This window comes from Serinus canaria, chromosome 7 (genome assembly GCF_022539315.1).
Source record: "Serinus canaria isolate serCan28SL12 chromosome 7, serCan2020, whole genome shotgun sequence".
NCBI lineage: Eukaryota > Metazoa > Chordata > Aves > Passeriformes > Fringillidae > Serinus > Serinus canaria.
In genome coordinates, this window is record NC_066321.1 from 30,167,635 (window position 1) to 30,193,337 (window position 25,703).

The 25,703-nt window shown below is 41.6% G+C and overlaps 1 protein-coding gene and 2 long non-coding RNA genes across 9 annotated transcripts; 2 read left to right on the forward strand and 1 right to left on the reverse strand.

Annotated features, from left to right (window-relative positions):
- Positions 1-285: 285 nt before the first annotated feature.
- LOC127059811 (uncharacterized) lies at positions 286-6,222 on the forward strand. The gene is made up of 3 exons (XR_007777973.1): positions 286-573; positions 4,173-4,253; positions 6,134-6,222. It is a non-coding gene; the product is annotated as an uncharacterized LOC127059811 (long non-coding RNA).
- A 1,952-nt stretch (positions 6,223-8,174) lies between these two features.
- WDR75 (WD repeat domain 75) lies at positions 8,175-24,984 on the reverse strand. Of its 4 annotated transcripts, none has more exons than XM_018911729.2 (21): positions 24,921-24,984; positions 24,298-24,427; positions 23,508-23,573; positions 22,857-22,950; positions 21,983-22,107; positions 21,581-21,651; positions 20,930-21,046; positions 20,300-20,388; positions 19,362-19,520; positions 19,020-19,079; positions 18,815-18,930; positions 18,183-18,355; positions 17,264-17,427; positions 14,890-15,073; positions 13,648-13,742; positions 13,171-13,266; positions 12,452-12,621; positions 11,815-11,874; positions 10,594-10,737; positions 10,418-10,509; positions 8,175-8,535 (listed from the first exon to the last, which is right to left on the reverse strand). In XM_018911729.2, exons 2-21 carry the CDS (start codon positions 24,301-24,303, stop codon positions 8,331-8,333), a joined length of 2,286 nt encoding a protein of 761 aa, XP_018767274.1. In that variant the 5' UTR covers positions 24,304-24,427; positions 24,921-24,984; the 3' UTR covers positions 8,175-8,330. The 4 variants fall into 4 exon arrangements, with proteins under 4 accessions (XP_018767274.1, XP_018767276.1, XP_030097457.1 ...); XM_018911731.2 differs by having other exon boundaries at positions 24,927-24,975; XM_030241597.2 differs by lacking the exon at positions 24,921-24,984 and adding an exon at positions 24,808-24,820.
- LOC108961723 (uncharacterized) lies at positions 10,625-21,976 on the forward strand. 4 transcript variants are annotated; one of them, XR_007777981.1, is made up of 4 exons: positions 10,625-10,748; positions 11,359-11,414; positions 11,638-11,810; positions 21,861-21,976. It is a non-coding gene; the product is annotated as an uncharacterized LOC108961723 (long non-coding RNA). The 4 variants fall into 4 exon arrangements; XR_003946339.2 differs by lacking the exon at positions 21,861-21,976 and adding an exon at positions 14,366-14,760 and having other exon boundaries at positions 11,638-11,714; XR_003946340.2 differs by lacking the exon at positions 21,861-21,976 and adding an exon at positions 14,370-14,760 and having other exon boundaries at positions 11,638-11,714.
- Positions 24,985-25,703: the final 719 nt, after the last annotated feature.

Below are 25,703 nucleotides of genomic sequence, written 5' to 3' on the forward strand. Positions count from 1 at the left end.
AAATTTCAGTAATCTTTCAAGTCCATTTGTTGTGCCTGCAGGAATCCTCCTTTCTGTTCTTTCCTAATTATTCTTGTTTAGAACAATGACCTAGGCTGAATTTGTTAGGTTTCATTTTTTGGAATGTATTTTAGATAGATCAGCAGGGTCTTAATGTGAGATTCTTGTCCCTGTGCACTTGTGTGTGATCATCTGGACCCTCTTCCCTCCCTGGTACTGCAGGTGGCCCAGTGTGTGGGCTCAGGGAAAAGGCTCAGCAGCTGCCTCTCCCACTTGGCATCAGTGCCTAGGAGGGAGCTGTACAAAAGGAGGGAATTGATTTCTGCCTTGGTTCCGTGAGGAAAATGAAACTCCCTGCAATTTCTGTGCGTGTCTCCCTCAGCCCCGCTCCCCTCCCAAATAACTTTTGAACCCTTGGGTCAGGTTTGGCCCTGGTGGATCAGGAGGCTGCACTGCAGGGAGTTAATTGAGATGAGCAGCTGTAAGAGCAGAGTCTCCATGAACATCCCATGAAGAGGAGTCTGGGGCTCAGCACCAGAAGATTCATATGGAAAAGGGACGTGAATGCTCCAGGTAGATGAAAAGTACTCATCAGAGATCAAACCAAACCCAAAAACTGATGGGCAAAACTAGCAACACTGTGCTGTGCATAGAACTTCTTGGGTTGCTTTCTCCTAAAGCTTTAAGGAAGGGGTTTTTTAGCCTCTCCCCCTTTGCTGTTCCTTTGCTTGCTGACACTGCTCTTGCACCGGCGAGTCTCTGCAGACTCCTTCTCTCTTAACAAAGAGCTAAGCATGCTTAAAATTTATTTCTCTGGATGCAGGACTTCCATGTTAATTCATCACACAGTTGTATTTAGTCTGGAAAACCATTTAAGCACTTCTGAAATTTTTGGAATGTAAATAGGAAGCTCTCCTTTTCTTGACATGTTTGTGTTTGCAATGGTATCCATCCACAGTTGTATTATATTTATCTATCTATAGAGAGATCTTTGCACCATTTCTACAGGATTTACTGGATTGTTTTACCTGAACTGTGTAAGTGGCTTGATTTACCTCTGAGCTGAGAGGGGCAGCTGGAAATCTCCACTGTTTGTATATCTCAGCCCATCTTTAATTATTTTGTAAGTGGTTCTACTTACACTGCATTATTCTGAGTTGAGATGGTTTTTGGAACATTCTTTGCTGGTTAATTGGAAAGCTTTTATTTATGGCTTCCAGGTGATTTGCACTGATGGGCATTCAGGGTGGTTTTCTGGCTTCATTTAACCTCTTGGTTTAGAAGTGGGTATTTATTTTGCAACTGATGTGAGTTTTTCTTTCCACTTAATCCTTGAGATCAGCTAGCAGATTTCACAGAAAAGGAAAGATAAACTGTCTCTGTATCCCTAGCCTACTCACAGAATATGCAGTCCAGAAATAACATACTGCACAGACTGATGGAGCAAGCACGATGAAAAATTTTCTTTCCTACAGATGTGATAGTTCTCAGAAATCCAGCTTTCATTTGCACTATGCCAAGGGAAAAAGGGCTCTTTTCAGGATGGGATATTTCAGGGTTTAAATAGTCTCTTTGTACTAAGAGCTCATGCACTGTTTTTTAGTTTATATTTTTGGTACTTTTCCTTCTTTGGAGTGATAGGGGAAATGGAGCAATCTGCAGCTCTCAAGAAAAACCAGGAGTCTAAAGCAATGTGCCCTGGGATCTGCTCTTCTCTGTCCTTGCAGCCGTGATCCCAACAGTCCCTGTGCTCCTGCTGGGTCACAGGGCAGCAGCCCAAGGAGTCAGACCCCCTCTGAGCCTCCTCCTGAGGCTGGACTCAGCTGTCTTTCATACTGAGAACTTATCTTAACATAATTTTAATGAATAAGAGGAACTTTGTGCAACATTAAACTTCATTTTCAAAGTGGAAAAGGAAGAGAACTGTGAAGGATGTCCCTGCTTTCCCTGTATTTCTTCCATAGAAGAGCAAGGACTGCAAATAAGAGAAGAGCAGGGCCAAGGAAGCTCAAAGGCCAGGGGAAACTTAGCCTGAACAAAACCTGTCATTACAGAAGTGTCTGACTTTGGTGAAAATTATACATTGCTTTTGACTAGCAAACTTTATGAGAGAGCCAAGTTACTTTATTATTTTTAAAGTCAGTGACTAAAAATGAGAGATAACATTTCAGATAATGTTGGAGAGTTTGTTTGTTGGCTTGTTCCACTGGTTTGAGGAAGAAATGAAAACTCCTTTGGTCACTAAAGGAAATCAAATAGCCAAGGTATTCAAAGCTTTGATCACAGTCTCAAATCTAAAAATAAAATAAACTAAGGCCTGCAAACAAGCAGAAGTTGAGGCATCAATAACTATTGATAAGCAGCTTTATGGCTGGGATAATTTAGCTAGTTTAAAATAAAGGAGCTAGCAGTATAAGAAAGCCATTTTGAAAAACTGGCAAAAACTCTTGCTTTTCTGGGCACTGCCTTGTCCCTACTCCTTTGTTGCTGCTCTCATGAAGAAATGAGATGAGTTGATGGCTGCAATGTCTGCTCTTGAATGATAAGCCTAATTCTTAGTTACACAGCTTCATCTGGAAGGGTCAACAGAAGACAAAGGTCATGGCTCCAATCATGATAATTACTTACATGTTAAAAAGCTCACAATTCTCTAAACAGCTTTCATTTTAGAAGCTAATAGAATAATCACCCTCAGCAGTTTAATGCCATCAGCCTTAAAGTATTTTCTTTGAACTGCTGGCCACTGCTTTATTTGTTGATTTACCTATTATTTTGGGAGAGGAGGAAGAGGGTGTAAGGGGAAACCAGGAATTGCTGCATGAGAGCTGGGCTCTCTCGGGTATCACACCAAACAAACATCTCTTGGGGATGGTCTAGGTGTGGTTGCAGCTCTCCTGGCACAAGGGACAGGCTCTGGGACAAATTAGTGAGGTTTGGTGTATAGCATTAAAACTTCATGTTCTGAGCATAGAAAAACCTCTGGAAGAAAAATCCTGCCCTGTTCTCAGTGGAACTGCAGTTCTGGGAACATCTTAAACTATTTATTCCTGTATTATCTGGTTTTGCTATGTGCAGATTGTTTCCCCCAGCCAGCTCCCCACAAAGGCAATGGGAGCTTGTGTTGGCACAGGAGATGCAGCAGCAGGCAGCAGCTGTCAGCTGGGAGGTGGGAATGCTCCTTTCCATGGTGTGTTCAAAGCATTTGAGAAACCACAGCCTCAGGAACTGCTGATAGGCAGGTTCCAGAGCTGTGGGGTAACTTTCCTTACAGCCACATGGTGGTATTTACCTAAAGGCTTTGTTCCCTCTGTTACCAACAACATTAACAAGGAATCCTTTGTAAGAAGCTTGGGCTACATTCACTTTCCAACCACACATACAACTCAGAACATTGCTTAGAGCAGTATTTTAAGATTTGGTGCTTTACCTTGCTGTTGGCAATGTGACTTTGTGACCCTGGACTAAAAAGTGAAATGGTGCTTTGTCAGGGATTTCATTTTGAGTTGGCTTTACAGTACAAACACAAATATTGTTCATTATTTCTGCCCTCTGATAATGATTTAATCTTGTGAAGAGACCCTACTGTGACAAGCTCACCCTTTGTGTTAGTGAAGCAGTTAAAATGCAGAGCTGTTCAGAGTATTATTGAAATGTCTTTTGCAACCTTAGAGGGGAATGACCTTGCTGCCCTGGCTAAATTCCAGTTTACATCACTACAGCCTACTACTTAACTCCCCAAGGAAATGCTGTGCAGAGGCTAAAGCTAAACCTGCCCTGCTCAGTCTGAACTGGGATATCCTCAGAAACCAGTGCTCTGCAGGGATTCTGTTCTGGGAGAGGGGTTTGCTGAGAAGCACTGGGGTGTTAGCTGATGGACAAATTGCTGCCTTTGCTTCTGCCATCACCAGAAAGATAAGCAGCAAGGAGTACAAGCCAGAACAGAGAAAGAACAGGCTTTAGGACTTCCCAGAAATGTATTAAATGGCCCTGACAAGTTTTGCCCTTGAAATTACACATTAGTCAGAAAAATATTTGACCTGTAAGCAATTAGCCCAAAGAAGGGCTGAAGGGCAGTTCTGGTGTTGCTAAGGACCAGGAAAAAAGCAAAAAGAAAAGGGATGTTATTTTATTCAAAAGGAAATAGAATAGCATGCTTTCATTTTTTTCTACAGATTCTTATTGAAGAATGGCACAGAAATTTTGCAGGAAAGGAAGATCACTTTTATTAGGAAAAACTGTGTTTGTCAGAAAAGGTAAGCACTGAACAGATTCCACACCACAGAATGGCTTTTATCAGAGGCTTGCAAAATTGGTCTAGTATCTGGCAAGAATAAATAACCTCAGTTCCTCTGCTTTGGGGCAGAAGGTCTGTTCAGATTTCTCTGAGTTACATTTGAAGCTGTTGTTGTTTTCCCCTGTCCTATTCTCTGCTGGTTCTAATTCTGGCTGTTAGCATGTGCTTTAGAAGGCTCACTGCAGGCTGGGATTTGGCACATTGAGATATCTGCAGGAGCCTCCCCAAGGCCAGCCAACCAGTGAAATACAAAGACCCAAGTGATCCTAAAACACGTGGCACAGTTTGCAGGGGTTTTTGTTTTTTCTCCGGTTCTTGAACTCAGAAATCCACAGCAACTACTGCCCCTTTCCCATGGCCTCCCTGCCAAGTCTGCCCACCAAGGACAGGGCACACGGTGCAGCTGCTGTTAACTAATAACTGCTCTGGGCCTCACAAAATGCCAGGGAAGAGCAGAGATTTTCAGTCTCTGTGGAACAAATGGGCTGGAATTTCTGGTCAGCTCTCCAGCATTTAGAGCAACACCTGAGCGGTCTCAGGGGAGCAGCCCCTCAGTCAAAGCCCATTGCCATGATGTGCACCATAAGCTCTTGCCTGTATATTTATTTTTTGTAATGCCAGCCACAGCTGCTGGATTTCCAGGCTCTCATGTTGTCTGTCCACTTGTCTGAGTGGAAAATTTGGGAAGTAAACAAGCCCCTTTCTAGGCACCTGCCACCCTTGTGTGTTCTGTCCCTCAGCCTAAATAAAACTGTGACTGCTCCTGTGCAAGCTGGTGTCCTGCTGTGATGCACAGGGCACCCACAGGCATGGAACACTGACCTCTACACGTTGCAGAGGTGTTTCCTTACCTGTTGTATTTAACATGTAACTGGAATCATGAGATTACGTTCAATCTTCTTCTCTATGATCTTTTGTGCCTTTCTATAAAAGAAAAATAAAATCTTGTAAAATAGCCTTTAGAAGAAAGAAACAGAAGCCAAAAAATCAAATTAAGATTTGACTTAGGGCATCACAGTAAATACAGGGACTGATTATGGCTACTGAGATACACAAGATTGGAAAAGAAAAAAGAAAAGAAAAATGAAGGAACAGCAGAGAACTGTTTTAAAACTAGAGCATTCCAAAGCAGCCCTCCCTCTGTATTCTTCATTGTTGTAATTTCTGTATCAGTCAGAAGACATTTTCTAAAAGGCTGGTCAAGAACGTGCCTATTAATTGTAGTAAAACTGAAATCAGAAATGTATTTCCTTCTTGAGCAGAAAATACACAGAGAGAGCTACAAAGTGAGGGCCCCCTGTTATCCCAGTACATTCAGTGTGCTGGGAAAAGCAAAACCAACTCAGTAATGACAAAAGATTGAAGCCTAAGAATGCATTACTGCCTAAACACAAAGCTGAACTGCACCTTCAGATGCTGACTTGCACATGAATTATCTTTTGCTCATGCCAGCCTGGCTTCCAGGAAAGCACTTGACTTTCATGTGAATTTGAAAAACCCCCACATGAACAGATATTAAGGTTTCCTCCTTTAAAGCCACGCTTAAATGTTGCTGACCCAGTACACACCAGCAGGCTTTGAAGCAGCACTTTTGCAACATGTGGAGATTTCTGCTCAACTCACACTTGTTTTTCCCAGAGCTGAAAAGAACTATTTAAGAAAAAATAATAAAACCTTTCAGTGTGCCTTTTATGGTGCATATTTTGGAGGAGGAGGGGGAATCTTTTTACTTTTTATCTTCCTGTCCTTTCTTAATGTTTCTGGGTTTACAAAACCTATAATTTGTCAGTTACAGTCTTCAATAATAATTTTCTCTATTTGTTCTGTTAAAACTTTTAGGGGAAGATCCACTGGGTCCAAGGTTATGAAAAGGTTGTTTCAGTTTCAGCTCTGCAGGTAAGAGGGGTGGAAATAAAAATTGTTAACATTTGGAGAGCTGTAATTTTTTTGCTTCAGCTACAGCTGAGCTTATCTAAAAAGCTGTTATACAAAGGGAGAAAATGCAAAAGCACAAAACTGGCCAGAGTTGTGATAGGGTGTGTTTTCCTCTCTCCCTGTAAGTGTGATAGAAATAAGAGACATGAACTTACAGGGAAACTAACTTGGAAAAACTTTTACATGTCTTAAAATGGTATTTTTCTGCATACCAACAGGAAAGGAAAAATGCCTGATTATGAAAAACTTTCCTTAAAATTCTCAGTAATACTAGTCCTAGTAAATAATCTACGATAGAAGAAAATGTCACAGTCGTAAGTAGTGGCAGTCTGAAGAGCTGTGGTACCTGACTTCATTGTATGAGGAGCTACAGAAGCCCCTTGTTGCCCTGGGACCAAGTTAGCCCTGGCTGGTTTAGTCTGAAACTGGATCCATGAACTATTTTTCACATTAATGTCAGATTAGAAGGAAATAGAGAGTGTGCAAGGGACTTTCATCACTCAATTCAAGTTGCATGGCAGACATTCCAAAGCTCTTTACAGAAACTAATGTTGTCTTCTGAAGTATCCTCACATTCATGTTTTGACATCCATGATAGTCAAATTTACAGAATTAAAAGGTCATTTTCTATAATAATGAGTTTAAAACTAAGTTTGGGCATTTTTTTTCCCCAAGGCCAGCACTCAGACCTATTCATGGACTTGTTTTTAACAGCTCTTTTCAGTGCCCCTGCCTCTATGGCAGTGTTTCCATCTCCCAGGGTTTAAGACATCCCCCACAGCCTCACCATGGCAGGCCCAGCATCCCAAGTACCTCACTCCTAATGTCCAGGTCACTATTGAGCCACATTCTGGGTGCTCCACAACCTCCCTTCCTCCCTGGCTGCAGCCTGGGCCTGTTTAACCCCACAGCAGCTGTTGATGGACCTGCCAGCACACCAAGGGAGCAAGCACTGCCTTGGTGTTAAAATGGGAAAGGGAAACCTCCTAGGAAAATGATTCTGAGCTGCCTTCCTTGATGCCTAAGCATGAATTTCAGTATTTCTATACGTGGGTGGAAGTGACAGATTTTGTCTGTTCTAGCATAATTTCCCCCAAAAAAGTTGTAAGTGTTGCCAATAACTGCCTTCCACTGTATCATGGTAACACAGCAGAGGAAGCAAAGGGTCCTCCACTTTGTTGGAAAGGCAGAGTAAGGAGAACTCAGGTTTCACTGAATGTTGGATTGGTCTTGTTCCAGCATTTTTAATTTGAACAGTTTTAGCAAAACACTGTTTCTTCAGAGCTTTTAGTGACCTGTACCACTTGCATCTGCTTGCCTTCATACTGCAGCACCACAGATTGTATTCACTCTTATGTCCACAAATTCACCACTTCATACCAATCCCACACTCTGCTTTGCATAGTTAAGTGACATATAGGAATTGCAGCTGATGCATTAAAGGCCTGCTAAACTGGCTGTTGCATGAACTGATGCATCTCCTACATGATGCAGTTGTCTTGATATCTGGAAAGGTTTCACAGTGCTCTGATACCCTGTGCACCCTCCACCCGAGAATCTCCGTACTCTGTGAACTCCACAAACATTGATATCTATATTCTCTAACCAGGCATGTTAAACCACTTCTCATCTGCCTCAACAGCTGGAGAGGAACCTCTGGGGAGGAGACTTGTTACTTACCTGCATACAGCACCAAGAAACACCCAGACTCCCCCTGCCACACCCTCAGCTAAGCTCTGTCACCAACTGCAGGCAGCAGTAACCCAGCCTCAGTAGGGAAGATTTTCAGCAGCTGAGCTGTCACTTTGCTAACTGATCACAAGCCAGATAACGAACTCAGTTTTGCTATTAGCCTTTTAAATACATTTGCAGTGGGGAGGAGCCCCCAAACCAGGCTAAGCATTTTCTAAGGTCACAGAGAATCAGTAATAAACGAAGAGCAGAATCAGCTTTTCAAAACTTTAATCACTCCCCCTTCTTCCGCATTCCTTCGGAAAGAGAAGCTGATAAAATTTTTGGCCAGAGGACCTGAAAAAATTTTTTAAAGAATATTTAATCCACAAAGCTTCAACTTGCAGTATAAAAAAAGAAAGATGTCTGTTTAGAAGGCTGATATCCAGCTGTAGTCCATTTTTCTTATTTTTCGTAGCTCCTTTTCCTGGGATTTAGACAGTTTACATGTCATCTCTCCCAATAATTCCATATGGCTTGTATCTTCTTGTTCCATTGCTGTGACATCTTCCTCATCTGAATCATCCTCTGCCTTTTCACTTTCCATTTCTACTTCATCAGCAACTTCTTCAGCACTGGAAGATGGTTGGAAAAAAACCAATTAATAGGTGCTCTCTCACATACTGCAGTACTATAGGGGAGAAGTATCATGCAAACAACTGAGTAAACAAGATTTTATCTTTTTTTTACATTTCAGTCTACCTTTTTCCTTTCAGTCTACTTACTATACTACTCTTGCCATCTCAATTTCAAGCCATTTTTCAAATAGCTCTCCTCTAAGTAAACTTAAAATAGTTTTCTTTCTTGTAATATAGTAGGTAACTGCAGAGCAGGCAGGTCAGCATTATGACAAATGTTACAACACTGCAGTCCTACAGGATCAGAAACATTGGATATACTGGGAGATGAGACAGTATTCAAGGTCATTCTTCTCTTTCAAATCTGAAAAGGGTCACTTGGTCTTAAAAACTGCTGCAATACCTAGAGTGTTACTAGGAAAGAAAAAAATTCTTTGGTTGTTTGGTTTTTTTTCTCTAAACATAGAGAGATGTTTAAAGTGGCTGTTCCCTTCTGAGTTCAAAAGTTTTAAGCCTGTGCTGAAGTAGAAAGCACAATTCCAACAAATTATGTGGAACTGTAATAATTTAAAATGCCTTAGTTAATAGTATTAATGCAAGTGTCTATTGTATAAATATTCCAGATCTATTAAGAGTGAACTGCATGGCAAAACAGTACTGCTCTTCTAAAAATCATCTGCTCTAGCACAAACTATTCATCACTCACAAAATGTAAATGGGGAAGCACACAGTAATATCATATTGCCAAGGAAAACAGAAGCATTTACTACTAATAAGACATCCACTGTATAACATATACACAATCCAGTGATAAATTGTGGTCAATCTTCAAGGGCCCAGTGCTTACAGTAACATGTACCTTTAAATGCACAGCCACACCAGTCACTGCTGTCAAAGTACAAGCTCTGCAAATGCAAATATTTACCCAGGTCACTGAACTCTCACATTCTTCAGGACTGAAACTAGATGCAAGTTCCCATGTATTAGATTTCTGCCACTGTTCTGTGGCTGTTGTGTTGTGCCATGCAGTCAGAGATCCTGCAGCAGTGGCCAGCCCAAGGTGGCAGAAGCCAGGACCCATAACAGGCTGCAGGGCAGAAGCCAGGGCACACCAGGAGCTGTGAGAGTTCCTGGGTGAGCTCTGGCCCTGTGAACCACCCGCTCGCCCATCTGGCAAATCCTCACCAACACCTGACTGCAAGGACAGGCTTTCATCCCTGGCCTGGCAGAGTTTAATGAAGCACTTTGAAGAAGAGATGGCACAAAAATGCAATCACTGAACTGGCTTCAGTGTAAGTGACAAGATATTAATCCTAATAGAAGACACTGTCATAATCCCTGTGCCTGCATTCCTTTGATCCCAAAGGAGAAAGCTACAATTTTAAGTACCTACCAAACTACTCTATTAAATTGGCATTAATGCACTGTAAGCCAAACTTAGATGTGCTTACAGTATACACTTGTATGTTGTAGCTTAATTAGAAATGACATTTGAGTTCTACACAAATTCTTAAGATCAAGCTTCTAACTTACTGGTATTTCTAGAAAATGAAACCAAAAGTTATGCAGCAAGTCACAGTAATTTCAAATAATATTTAACCAAAAATAACTAAAAAGCCATTAAATCCCTGGAATAAATTCACAGAGAACATCTGAGTGTAAAAGGCAGTGTTTTGCATATAAACACATTATGCAAAACCCAGCAAAAATAACAGCAACAAAAAGAGCCAATACACTGAACAGCCTGACCATTACCACACTGAAGTATTGTACTAAATTACTGAATAAGAGTTGGAAAACTGCTATTACACATCAAACAAAGACTGACATCATTTAAAGTAACTCTGATAACTAAGGAGAGCTCTTAAACTTTTCTTACCTTTTGTTCTCTTTGGAAATGAGCAATGAGTTAATAAATATAGTGCAGAGGAAGGAAGCAGATGGCAAAACGTGTGCTGGAGTGTGCAAAAGCTGCAAAGATAAAACAAAAACTTTATGAAAGGCTTTGTTTGTCGTGATTTTGCTTATAATTACTTTTACTGTAATTACTCCTACCTCTTTGACAGCAGGCGAAGCTTGCTCCTGCTTATTATGAACAACTGGTTTTCCAAGGTCTGTATCCTCCTGTGCTTGCTGACGTCTGTGCTTTCCCAGCAGCACACTAAATGGTGTCATAGGAAGACTTTCTTCTACTGCCAGCTTGAAAAAGTGTAAGTAGAATTTTAGTGTCACAAATCTATTTCCTTTTAAGTTACCAAAATTCAGAATAAACCCAAGTGAGAAAAGCCTACACTCAAATTTAACTCAACTGAGCTGTGAGTTAAATTTGGCTCTTTATACTCATTCTCTGTCAGGTGGCTGGAGGGAATCCTGCACAGAGGGTTACAAAACTCTCCAAATCTGGCCCCAAGAACACTGGATTTTAGTTTGCTGATCTACCTATTAACTTCCAAGTATGGAAGGTGGTGCATGTGCCAGAAAACCAAAGGATGGGTTTTCTGATTTCACAGAACCAAAAGATTATTTATACTCCAGCATCATCTGCAGAGAGATTCAATTATGCACTGGGAAGCAAAACATGGCACCTTGAGTTCTGGCATTTTCCTGCATCAACACACTTTAATCTGAACACCAGATTATTTTCCCACCCTCCAAAGAAACTGATTGCTTATGCCCACAGTCCCACAGCATTTTGTATTAAAAAGATACTAACTTCTACTTTGATCTACTTGATCTAACCAACCAAATAAATCAAATGCTGCTGTTACAGTTTTAACTTCTTCAAAATGAATTAAAAAAAAAAATAATCCAATTTCCCAGACTACTTCTCCACAGAAATACATACTGGAATGCAATTCTGGAACTCGTTCTCACAGGTAAGTCACAACTGACTGACAACTGTTCATCCCCATTAGAAAGCACAGTTCAGACCACAATCAAGGTTCCAAGTGTTAAAGAAACCAAGATAAGGAAAGAGCTTACACAAACATTTTGCTTCATTTATGTAAGCTGAATCTTTTAGAAAAGTATTCTTTTTTTTTTCCCCCAGGGGAAATGGAAAGCATCTCAACCTAATTTTTTTTTTTTTTTTACAAACAGCACTTCTTGTCAAAAAAAAAACCAATCCAGATTACTGCCCCTTCAGCTAAGTGCCTGGGACTCCGAGTAAGGATCTGGTGAGCATTTCCATGACGAAAGGGAATTTCAATATGACAATATAACCACCATCAGAATTCTGAACTGGCCTGCCCATCTCAGAAGTTCTATGAGAGGTACCTGTTTGCTTGATGGTGTGAGCCTTTCTTCCAGAGACTTTGTGCTAAGTGTCATTAGCTCCTAAAATACAGAAGGATGTAGCACAGTTATCATATGTGAAACTGCTTTCTATGTTTCCATAGCTTGTCTACAGAAGCTTCCAACGGGCCCAAAAGTTTTATCAGTCAAGTGGAAGAGGCAAAACCATCTTTTCCTCTTTATTTTGTAAAAAAACTGAAGAGAAGCAAAAATGGACCTAGAGGTTCTATAGGCTTTTGGGAAAACAAACAAAAAAACCCGACACCCCCATCCAAAAAATCACAGGGAAACTGAATATCACATGGAGCATTTGAACAATCAGCTTCTAGGTGCTTCAGTTAAACAGCATAGACAATGTTCCCATGTTATCTAGTGTCTTGTATCAATGAAGCAGCATAAAATTATTCACAAGAATAGTAGAAAACCAGTAGAAAACCAGTAAATAATTTTGATCTTAGGCTGTTTTGGCAGTTAAAAGCTTTCAACAGAGCACAGCTTACAATGACATGAAATCAAAAAAGGAACTCCTATGCTCATAAGCAGAACTTTGAATTCCTATCAATCCATTTTAAAGAAAACAGTTTTTCCCCAGGAACCACCTGCCAATACTATTCCTTACTTGTGTATCTGTGAGAAAAAACAGCTGGGATTTTCTTAGCCAACAGTATTTTTCTGAGCTTATCATTTCAGGTTCATCTCTTGGAACGAAGGCAGCAAGCAGGATCTTCTCTTTACAAAGATTTCTCTGGATGTAGATTGGCCATGGCTCACTTGGTTTAAACACAAACACTGAAAAACCAAAAATATCTTCTTTTTAAAATCAGGAAATTCTTACACTCCTGGCCAGCTGTCAAAGCCCTACGTATCTCAGCCAGGAAGGCTGGACAGGATTGCTTCCAAGCACCAGTTCACAGGCAAATAACTGGATAACTTTGCTCAATAATATAAGGGACCTTTCACGATACTCCAGTCCAGAGAACACACTTGGAAATTAACATTTCTGTAGGAAGAATTATCTTAATGTCGGAGCTCTAAAATGTAGCGGCACGGTTCTGCATTTACAAGAGAGGGTCAAGAACATTTGAGAACCTCACCCAGAAAGTGTGGTTAATCCTGAGATATATCCTGTACCTTAAACTACCTGCTGGAAGAAAAGGGAACACACTTTATCTGAATGCTGCTGTCAGATATGGCTCAGTTTCCACAGGTGCAAGTGCACACTGAAGTCCCTCTCCAGCTTTCATGGTCTGAGTTCTAAGAAAACCTGTCCTAGGAATTGTGCTTCCCCAGTTTTAAATTCTGCTGATTATGACTTGTGAAAGAAGGCTTTGTACTTACAGCTGGACTCTTTGGAGAGCCATGAGACTGCAGCAATATGTTCAGAAAGGGGATCAGGTTGCAGAACTACGATGTTGAGGTGGGCACTCCACTCCACTAAAAAGCAAGTGCAGCAAGAGGCAGAGGTGAAAAGGAGCCAAACAAAAGGTCAAACAAACAATACACAGGGCCTTAGCTGCTGGAAGAGGCAACCCCACTCATTCCCTGGTGAATAAAACCACACAAATGCTACCAACTCCTACACAAGTGTAAGAAATACTACCTATTACTGGGTCATCATTCACCTAACCTAAGATTTTTTCTGCACACACAAAGCACATGCACATGGACAGGATATTATCCTAAGTATGAAAATAATCCCATTTCCACAGAGAATTTTGTAGTGTGTTAAATCTGGAACTGAACTAGAATTATTTCAAGGTTTCACAGTAATTTCAAGTAATCAATTACTCTAGCACACATTCAAGCTGATCTTACATGCACAAGTGAGCAGGTTCCAGCAACACAGAAAGCCATAATCAGTGGCACCAATAAGGTACTTGGAACATGTTAGTCTCCCAAAGCAGATGTTCCTACAGAAGCAAAAAGTCAAAACAAATTAGTTACCTTCAGAGTTCATCTTTGTTTTTCTATGTAGCAGTTACTGACAAGTCACAAAAACCATTTAGGTATGATTTAGTTTCAGTATCTAAATCCAAAGATTGCTTTTTGCATTCACCTCTAGTGGCATGAAACTCCACACACAACTGTCAGATAAGTCTGATAATTTAAAGTTGCATAAATTTGTAAAGTAAATTACAAACCCATACATAACTGTAAGTATTCACATTGGGATTGGAAAATAATTTAATATTTAAAGAAGCCCTACTATTGTTTAGGAACTAGAATGAGACAAGTAGTTAAAAAAGGGTTATGAGAAGCTGCTCCAGTTGAAGAAAACATGTGATTTAATTTCTCAGTCTCTTGTTTGAGAATAACAGAACACCTACCACAATTTTCCTCCACACCAGTTTCAGAATAACATCTCTCAATTTCTAATCTTAGAGGACCAATATAAAAGAGACTTCATCACACAAAAGCTTACAAACATACACACAGCACAGCGAAGGGAGAAACCTCTGTATGCTGCTATGATTCTTTGTGTCAAGAGTCTTTAAAATATTGTGACCATACAATGTTGATGTCTTTTATCAAGACAGCATACAATGGAGCATTGCTGGGAAAGTCTGCCAGGAAAACATGGATTTTTGAACAGAGGTTACAGAGGATCAAGATATGTATTTCACAGTACATAGTAAGGTCATCATGCCTTTATGGGTTTATTCATATAATTTCCATTTGCATGCATGCATACACCAATAATGAACCAACTGTTTGCATTTACACTTTTCCAGGACTTTGATTCAGCCCTGGATTAATGGGGGAAAAGAGAAGTGCTATCAAAACACGACTTGTGTGCTCCATGATACAGATTTAAGGATGAGAGGTACAAGAGACATAAGCAAGTAAGAATAAACTGCAATGCTCAATCTTATTTTAAACCAACATTTAAAATAAATGAAAGCCATTTTAGTCTTTTCTATATATGAATTTAAGACTGATAAATTCAGTGTTTATGTGTATATGTTTATGAACATATACAAGGTCATGGACTGCTATGAATTGATTCTTTCTTTTCTGAGAGTTCAAATGAGACAAAAGAGCAGATGAAAAATGTACCTTATATTTCCAGGTGGATGGCAAAATGTACACTTAAGCTCCCAAGTAAGTGAATCCCATACAGTGACAGTTTCTTCAAAGCTAACAGCAAGCAAAGAGCCATCTTCTGAGAAGCAGCAGTTCGTGGCTTGGTAGTTGTGGTAGCTGCCTACAAAGTCACAGCTCCAGCTCACACTCTGGTGCGCTGCGTTGAATGAACAAGCCAGGTAATTCAAGTCCATACATGAAGAAAAAAGAATTCAATTATTACAAGGCAAGGCAGTTTTCTTTCACAATTTTTGAAGAGTAGAGAGAATCTGTCCTGTTCTAATATGAGAAGCAGCTGGTAGGGTTTTCATTTGTCATCAGGTTTGCATTTGAACAGAGAACCTTGAGACTGACAGGGTACAATATTCATGCTTAGTTTGCCAACTCCATTAACTGTGCTCTCACAGAGGCAGAGGTTAGGTAAAATGATACTCAAGTAGATTCAACACTTATTGTTCTGGAAAAATTGTTCTGTCATAACTCTAGCAAGAACACAGGAGCATTATTTAAAATCTGAACACAGCTTGCATTTGAGTCCAACAAAGCTCATGGTTCATTCACAGAAGATTTGAGGATCACCAAGTGACCCACCAGCATGCTTCCTTCTGTTGGTTCACCTGCCACTGCACTCGGTTGGGACACATTTCCCACTGTTGGCAGTTACCAGAAAATAAACTGGAGCAAAGTGATATACTTACCACATTAACATACATTTCCCAGTATAAAATAATTCCTACAGCATGCTTTTAAAACACTTGAGTAGGATGGAAAAAAGGGAAAATCACTCTATGCTAAGTTACCCTTTATATAATGGCTACAAGTTGATGATTACAAGACCTGCCTGTAAAAAAATAAAATAAAATAAAAAAAAAAAAATCAAAAAAAAAAAAAAGGCCAGGAAAGATTGTATACTTCCAACTGCATGGCACCATCTAGGGGCCCAGCAAGAGACCTGCTGCAGTTAACATATACCAGTGAGCTCAACTGAGGAGCTCTTTAGCTCTTTGCTAAACTAGTATTTGCTGCAGAGAAGCTGCAGCATGTCAAGCCTTTCTAACTGAGCATTCCTACTCTGCCCCACTGGGCAAATGCAGCACAGCAGCCACCACTAATTGGTACTTTCACATGTACCATGAAACAAAACCAGACCAGTCAGCAGATACAAAACTATTTTGTGGAAGGGGGGGGGAAAAAAAATCTTTCCTCCCCATCTGACACTATACTGAAGATCAAAATATCGGCTCATTAAGTTATAATATGATTTAGCCTCAGAATAATTTGTGAAAAAAGAAGCAAAACCAAACACTCTTTCAGATACCATTGGGGAGATTACTACTAATACAGTAAATGACACAGGTTTGGTCTTTCTTCTCATGAGCAGCCACAGTTGAGGAACAAAGAGCTTGGAAAGAGAAAGTCTGGCAAAGTCTGCCAAATGGAAACCCTAGTAGCGCTAAAGTACTTTTGAACATGTTCTCACCTGTCCATGAAAAGACAAACAGATTACTAAACTGCAAGCAGTTCAGCAACACCACTATCAAAACTACTTAGGAACAGGAAATGACAAGACAGCCAAGTGGCAGGAAAGTGCCACTTCACTTAAGTGTGACTGACACTGTAATAACATTTAAGTAAAAGGACATTAATATGTTGGAAATCTTTTGTATTTCACATCCAAAGGCATACAGAGCAATCAATAAACATACACAAATGGTGTGTTTGAAAGAACTGGACACCAGCATGTCTTTCAAGAGGTTAAATTTGGTTATTAAAAGTATCTCAGAATTACCTACATACCCATTCTATAATGTTCAAGTACCTAATGGAAAGGAAGGATGTTCAAAAAATGAACTCTGAAGTGGTGGATATGTCAAATTGCAGAAGTGCTATTATTTTACACTAATTCAGCTCAAACACAGTAACACTTTCTGTACCCTGCTCCTTTGAGCAGGAGTCTCAAATGAAAAGCCAATCCAGAGGACTGACAAATATCCATTTTCTCAGCATGGAAAAACCATTACCACAAATAGTTCTTTAGCCAATGAACACAGGCTGCCACTCCCTTCTGCAGCAGCTTGCCAAGGTCTTGGGCTATATCAGGAACCTCCAAATCAAGCTAATACTGTGGAACTATGGCAGAACTCCATCACTGGATGCTCAGCAGAACACAATACTTCATGCAGCAGCAGCAGCAGCAGCAGATCAATGCAGGGGGCTAAGCAAATGAAAGTAAGGTCTTGATTTCTACAGCATAACTTCAAATGGCACTGTAGTTAATTTTCAACTCAGGTTATTCTTACAGTTCTATGTTACAAGATGAAGTAAGTTATTTTTGAGCCATGCTTACCTTCTGGATCAGAGTCTTCTACCATCACCCAGACTTTAAACACACAGTCTCTCCCAGTTGTTACCAGTATGAGAGAGTCATCTCCCAGTTCAGCCATGTCACGAAAGCACATGTCTGTGATGTGGTTGTCATGGGGCGTGTTTATTCTGGTGTTCAGTGCAAAGCTATAGGGAAAGAAAGCAAAAGCTTGCCATTCTATTTCATTTGGAATCTGGGGAAGACTTCAGTTCAAGCTGATTCTAGAATGGGCAGGGAGAAGAGCAATCAAAGGAACTTCTAATTAAGACAGCTAAATGGTATTGCATTAACAGATCAGGTTTCCCTAATGGCTTCCATACAGTAGCCCAGCACCACAAATTATCAGTAGGCAAGCATCTCAAATACTCAGCCTGAACCCTGGGCAGTCTTTCCATTACTTAGAAAATCAGTTATGTGGTTGATCTGTGTAGTAGCTTTCTTTTACCTTGTTTCTTTAAGAAAATAATTTGTAGTCAAAATGTAATTTTTTTAATAGGAAAATTAAGGAAAGGCTAGATGCATATGTTAGCTTAAGACAAAGACCAACAATAAAATTATAATCTTCTGAACCTCTGGAGAAGGACTAACCAATTAATGATGGATTACACAGAGGTGGGGAAACTGTAGGAGCTACAGAACCATTCTGTCAGGTCCATGATTTTTAATACCAAGAAAATAGCTGAATTTAAGTCCCATGGTTACAACAGTCTCTAATTTTTGTAAGTAAAATAGATCCAGAGCAATCACTTCCTGTGTGTATTCAGTGCAACTCTGTGCTCAGCTGCACACACTGTAGTGTGCATGGTAACTTTACAGATCTGGAAAAACTCTGCCTTTGCAAGGCAACCTGTGTGCAGGGATTTGTGTGACTGACAGCTGGAAGGCCAGCTGTTACGATTACCTCTGTGTTTCTTCACTGTAGAACCAGAGCTTGAGCTGTAGCTCGGGGTCAGCCACCTCCTCACTCTCCTCCACCGTGGCCAGCCAGGTGCCCTGGGCGCTGAACGCGACCTTCACCAGCTCCGACTGCTTCAGGCCCGCCTGGTGGATGTACTGGCGCTGCACAATGTCCAGCTGCAAAGCAAGGCCACAGGGTATTCAAAATTCAGGTGGAGCTGGAAGAGATACCACTTCTGAAACCACAGAGGAAGGATGTTCTGAGGACTCCAGTTAGACCTGACTAGGCTGTGGCATGAAGAACAATGCCAACATGTGGGGAAAGCAGAATTAGAGGATGTGCATTCCACAGTGACGGAAAGAATGAAAAATAATTTGAAGGTGTTTTACATACAAATTTTTGACATTTAACAGGATAGCACATTGTTTTAGAGTACTTTTTTCAAAATCAATATTTAGATTTGCTTAGCACATGAACAGAGATAAAACCAAGAACATATCAGCCTGGAATCCAGCCTCGTGGGATAGCTGCAAGGTTTTTTTTCCATTTGCCATATTAAGTCTTCAAATAAAACCTGATGCATAAGTTACTTAACTGAGTAAGTTAAAGTTTTGTTACAAGCCCATCCAACTTACACTGAACAACTGTTGGTCACTCTGGAGGGAATAGAACTGCAAGTGGCCTGGCTCTCCATTCAGGACCAAAGCTTTCGTTCTAGGATCAACCACTAGGCCAGTCTTGACATCCCTACCTGAAAACAAAATTTAGGTGACAAATGACCAAAGCTGTCAAGTGACACATTCCACCCACTAAGTGGAAGACAAATTTTACTGCACTTACTTTTGATTAGCCCTTGAATGCTTCTGGAAAACCTTAGGTTGCTGTTGATTATTGAAATTCCTGAAAGAGAAAGCAAACCAAGTCTTGCAAAAGGCACACATTTCATGTAACCATCTGTACTGTAAATGTATATTTTCCCAGTTTATGACACCAAGGAGGAAAGCCAAGTGTAAGCAGTCACCAAGCAAATTCACAGAACTGATCAAAGAACAAAATAATCTGTTTTTTAGATCATTAATGAAATTTTATGCAGTTCTTAGTTAATTCATCCAAAATCAACAAACTAAGGCTTCCACAGATTTGCATTTCCACTGAAGTGATACTTGGATGTGTTTGGCTTACTGTTGTCTGTGTGCAGGGTGCAGCACAGAATGCCGTCAGAGGACATGGAGATGCACTCGATAGGAGACCCCAAACGAGGCAGGAAATCCTTCTGGCATGAAGATTCATTGTGCCACTGGACTAGAACAGATTCAACTCCACCACTCAGCAACCTGGTTCCTTTTCCAGCAACAATATACAGTTAAAAGGTTTTGCTTAAAAAGAAATAAAATCAGCAGCCTGTATCTTTACAATGACAGACAAGAGTTTCTCAAAACTTTTTAAACTGAGAATGAGAAGACATGCTTCTCATTATCTCCTGTTAAATTGCTAGAGAAACTTGGATTAAGTAACAGGAACTTGTGTCTACAATGAATAAGCAATGCTTTGGGAGTAGTAGATCCCATCACTTTCTAAATCAGCTGAATATTTGTGTTAGGATATGGCTGAATTGTTCTGTAAAAAGTACTCTGCAGTAAGAAATACCTTAAGAAGAATAGTTCAGATCACACAATTCAGATAAAGGTGTAGTATTTCTGACAGCAGGTTTCAGCTCAGACAAGACTGGCTTGTTTTATTTGGATGCAAGTAAAACTGGCAAGAACTCATCAGTACTATTAATGAAACAGAAGGGGAGGGAGGAAGAATGGAGGTGAGGGAGAAGAGACTGGATTTTTCTTCTACAACAAGAGCAAGATATCTGACATTATAAATGCCAATCAAAATGCATATAAAAATAATTCATTTAGCTTTTATTTCAGATCCTTCCTGGATACACTTAAAATTCTAGAAATTAACTTGTTAGTAAGTGGACAAACTTGGACCTTCTACAAATTCTTCTTTGTCTACTGCAACACTTCAAATTTGCTAAGGTTTTATTTGGCTGACGGAGATTTTTGGGGTTTTTTGGTAGGGTTTTTTTATTACTTTGTTTTGTTTTTTGTTTTTCTTTTACTCACCCTCCAAAGAATAAGCCAGATCCATAACTGTATCATGATGCCAGTGCAGTGCAGAATATGTGTATGCTTTCTTGTGGTGGAAATTCCTCCTGTGTGGAGAGGAACAAAGCAATTCTTTACTCAGAACATCAGCAACAGAGTAAACAAAAGGAAACTTTGAACTGAATCAATTATATCATCCTGTCCTCTAACTTCTAGACTAGTTTATCCTACCCTCAAGTGATGCAGAAGGAGGGAAGGAACCACACTACAGGTTTTCACAAGCCTCCTGTCCACACCTCACATCTTCAATGTACTGAGCAACTCAGCCCTGGAAGCAACTTAACCATGTAGTGTTTTTAATCAAATATTCCACTGATGTGCTCTCTTTAGGACTCTACTTGCCCATAAAGAGTTACTTCAGCTGTTCTTACATTACCTTTTACACCCAAGTTTAGATTTAATGGAGCAAGATCAAACAGGCATTTTTTCCACCTGACACATACACTGTCAGCAGTGCAGGTTCATTGCTCATTCTGACTTCTGAAAATGGCAATGCTAAGAACAAATTTGAGTGCTTTGCTCAGGTTTGACTTAATTCCTACAGTCAGAGGAGTTCATGGGATACACATCTAAACAAAATGAACATACCAGAGGCGAATCTTTCCATCAGCATGGCCAGTTGCAATGCAATCCTCTGTAGGATGGCACACGACGCAACTGAAGCTATTGTCTCCTCCTTTTGTCTTCGCTGTACTTAGAGAAAACCTTCAAAAGTTAAGAAAGGAACTTGAATTGTGAGAGTTAGTTCGTTTTTTCTAAAACAGATCTTCAAAAGGATCAGCTAGTGCACATAAAAAATAATTCTGATTAGAAAAATTAAATATTTTCAAGTTGTTATGGCTACATGCACTCTCAAAAAATAGTGACAGACTTATTTTCCTCTTGATTTCCTTAATTCTTCACCTTCAATCAAGGTGAAAGGTTTTGCTTCTTTTTCTCTTCTCTTTTTCTCCTGCTTCCCTCCCACTACCTGGGCCCTATCCAAACAATGTCACTTATTTCAGATCAGCATCAACCTAAGTATTTAACTGAAAAAAACACATTCCTGAGCTGCAAAGGTAAGGTACCACTGCCACTGATCTGCTCATAGTTCACTTCTACAGGAAGTTTCTTGTATAGTGACTACATCCCCTCCAGCAGAAAACCAAATGAGACCATGTGTGCACACATCATGAGGTAAAAACCATTTAGGAAATATCAGACTGAATGAATACCTGACATTTTCATTCTTATTCTTACCTGTTCAACAATTTCAGTTTAAAAAAATAAACTTGGAGATTCACATCCTTCACTGACACCACATATGAATCCTGTTAAAGTAAAGCCATTTAGGACATACAGATTATATTTTCACACAAGGAAAAAATAAAGTGCATTTCACTACAAAATACTTTACTCTGGAGACAACATGTAAGCTGATGTTGAGTAAATACTTTCCCATTATAAGTGTCAAAGTTTCTTTTTTGTTTTGGTAATATTAAAAAAAGTATAGTTCTTACACTGATTAATTTATTTCCAGTTTTGTTTCAGTACTGCTGTGCTTTGTATAAAGGCATAAACAGCATAGAGTTCATTTGAGAGAAGCTAAAAACCCCAACCAACCAACACCCAGAGAAGAAAAAAACCCAGATGTGAACATACTTCTCTTCCAAAGGCAATTTGCTTCGGTGACGCACCAACACCATCCAGAACCACTGAGAGCTCCTTGCCTTCCAGATCCTGGCCTGCTCCTTTTGTCAGCTTAACTGAGACCAGCTGGAATGTATCTGACCAAAGAAAAAAAATCTGCCTGAAACCAACAGATGCACTGAAGAACGAGGACCAGACAGTGGGTATCAGTACAAGTGTAAGCAGAAGAATCCAAGGGAAGCTGCACAGTATTTGCTCTTGCTCTGAAGTAGCAATATATTATAGTACACAGTAAGGCCAAGCTGCATTTACTGCAGACAAAATCCCATCAAAAAATACCTAGGCATGCTGTGAATAGGAGAAGTCCATTTATGGTAATATGTGCCTAAGGTTACTGCCCAAGGTGGAAGAGTAATCCCCAGCACTCATACCCAACTTCAGTAGTGCAACCTGAACCTTGGTGAGCACTGCTCAAAGATGAACTGCATCTATGAGACCACATCCATGCAGCACATGCTTCAAAAGCAAAGACAAGCACTCTTCTAGATAAATACTGGAATGACAGATGTCACAGAATGAGAATGAAAAAGGTACAAACTGCAGTACTAGAGATCTGCCACAGGATTTTAAAAAATATTTCAGAATTAACATATTAAAGCTCATTCTTGCAGCCCACAGCCCACTGCTGGGACAGCAGCCCAGACACAGAATGACTGAGATGACATGGATGATGGTGTATTTATTGCAGACAAAATCCCATCAAAAAATACCTAGGCATGCTGTGCATAGGACAAGTCTGCTGATGGTATTGCTGCCTAAGGTGGAAGAATAATGTCACAGACACAGAATGACAGCCCTGACACGGATGGTGCTGCCTTTACTGTACCTCGTTCACCCTTCTTTGGAATGACAACAAACACCGAGTCCTCAGCGCTAGCAAGCGCGTACAGTGCCAGAAGTTTGGGTCCTACAGTAAAAGTCTAAAGAAAAAAAAAAGGGAAGGAAATCAACAATCACTACATTTGTGCACATGTCTTTGAAATAAGGAAATCATGTCTTACAGAAAGGTTCATGTATTAAATAAAATTCTCAATTCTAAGACAAATACATCTCTATTCTATCAAGGACTGATACAAATGTTAAAACAGTACGAATAAAATATGAGACATCAGATTTACTGAAAAGCCTCACCCTATCCCTAATACAAAGGCACACCCAGAGATGGGTATTTAGCAGAAATATGAACAAGAGTAAGCAGCCCACATTTTCAAGCCATTGGACCAATTCCTATTGGTGTATCCCAAACTGCAGAACATTTCCCAGAGCTACCCTGGACTCAAAACTACAGTAGGTAGCAAAGTCAGTATGTCAGGACATCTCCCACCTGCTTCCCCAAAAGGATCTGCATCACTATCATCATCACACATTCACTGGCATAATGAGATGGGATTTAGGTTGTATTCATAGTAGAAAAGCCCATCTCAGACTGATTTGTGCCCATTTTTTAAATGCTCTTAACAGGACTAACTGAACATACTTTAATGGGAATGCCATCCATGAAGTCCCACAGCTTAATGGTGCCATCGAGAGAGGAAGAATAGAGCTGAAGATAAAAAATACAAAAACAACTATATAAGTAATAGCAATATATCAAAGCCAGATTCTACATAAAATCACAACCAGGTAACTGAATAATAAAAAATACAGGATAGAGACCAGCTCTGTGCTGACTTCAAATAAAGTGCAAACACAACACCATTACTCTCATTCAAAATGTACACTGTCACAAAGAGTGACTGCACGGATACCTGCCATGGGAACATCTAATTTTACAAAGCTAATATGTAGATCAGTCCCTCTTGGTAAGTAAGTCTGATTTATATCCAGACACCAAAAAAGCCCAAGCAAACTAGGAGCAGGGAAGGTAGGCTGGGCAGAGGGAGCCACTGGGCAAGTTAAAGGGATTTAGTCACATCTGCATCACTACCAGCAGATACAGAAGGGTGAACACCAACCACAGTATTTCTGATCTTCTCATATGTCTCTTTTACTCTTTCAATCAATTTCAACCGGAAATTTCGCTGTATTTCCGTTTTGTTGTCATTCCATTCAAGGAGCGCAATCCACATGACATTTCATACTTGTGTTTGTAGGAAACTGGCATAGCTCTACCCTCCTTGTTAGATTTCAGCGAAACTTTAGCTCGACGGTGCTCTAATCACTGCCAGCCCCTTCCCAAACTCCAGCCAGCCCCGGGACAGCCCCCGCGGTGGCACACAAGGGTCAGGGCAGCCCGGCCACTCCCAGCCAGACCTCCCCCCGCAAACCTGCATGTGATTGTGTGGGTTGAGCTGGATGCCGGTCACCAGGTCGGCATGGCCGCACAGGAGCAGCAGGGTCTCCTCGGTGTTCACGCTGTGCACCTTCACGAAGTCCCCCGAGGCGTACAGCAGGTACCTGCAGGGGGCAAATGCTGTTACCCCGGCCCAAGGGGCCCGGGCGCCCCACGGCAGCCGCAGGCCGCGGGGATACCGGCGGGTAGAGCCCCGCTCGGAGCTCAGGAGCCCTCCCGATCGCGACAGCCCCGGCCCCCCGTCCCACTTGCTTGGAGTCGGCGGAGAACACAGCCCTGGCGCCGCGCTGACCGCCGCCGCCGCAGCGCACCACGCGGAGCGCGCCCGGCGACACCATCTTGTCCCGCCGCCCCCCGCGCGCCGGCCCCGCCCCGCGCCGATGGGCCCCGCCGCGTGCTGCGGGCGGGCTGCACGCGCGCCCCCTCACGGAGACACCGGGGCGGCGCAGGAGGGGAGCGGCCACTAAACCGCCTCATCCATTACACGGAGCGTGGCGCCCAGCGTCCAGACTCTCCCTAAACACCTCCAGGAGCTGCCACCTCCCCGGGCAGCTCCTTCCGAGCACTTTCTCTGAAGAAATTCTTCTAATGTCCAACCAGAACCTCCGCTGGCTCAGCTTGAGACTGTGTTCCCCCGCCGGTTTCCTGGGAGCAGGGCCCGCCCCTCACCTAGCCACAGCCGCCCACCAGGTGATTTTTACCGGGCGCTCCGCCCTTCATTGGTGCCCCTGCCGAGCGCCCCTCACAGCGTCGGTCAGCGGGGGAGTTGTGGCGCTTGTGGGCATACTGCCCATGCCCACTACCAGGGTTTTCATCCGAAACCTCCTCGGGCTGCTCTCCGCGGCCATTCCCAGGATGAAAGGCGGCGGGGGCACTGGGCAGGGCTGTGCCGGCCCGTGAGGGGCTGTGCACCTCTCAGCTTCCCAACCCCCCCGAGCACTCCGGTCCCTCCTGGCCTCAGCGCCTGGCACGGGCTGCCAGGGCACTGCAAGGGAGAGTCCTCTGCCTGGCTCTGGAATTGCGCCTGTCTGAGGAGAAAAATGTGCTAACTCTCTTGTTAAAGTGAGCAGAAAGGCTGAGCAGAGGAAACCGATGGGTAAGCTTTGCTAAAACCCGCCTTGTTCGCCGACTTGGATGAGCTGTGGGTTTGCTGAGTTACTGAGCACATCGTGTTCTCGTATCTGGAGGAAAACCGCTGTCAGAAGCAATGCGAATGTCTGGAGTACAGCGTGATTTATGGTGTCTGCGCCCTTCACTGCTGCTCCGGAATAGCAATTGCAGTTCTTGCACAGCTGTGGAGTTTTGGCGGCTGTTTAAGCGATTGAAGGTATCCCTGGTATGCCTGTAATTGGTTTTTAAACAGTCGCCCTTCACAGGCAG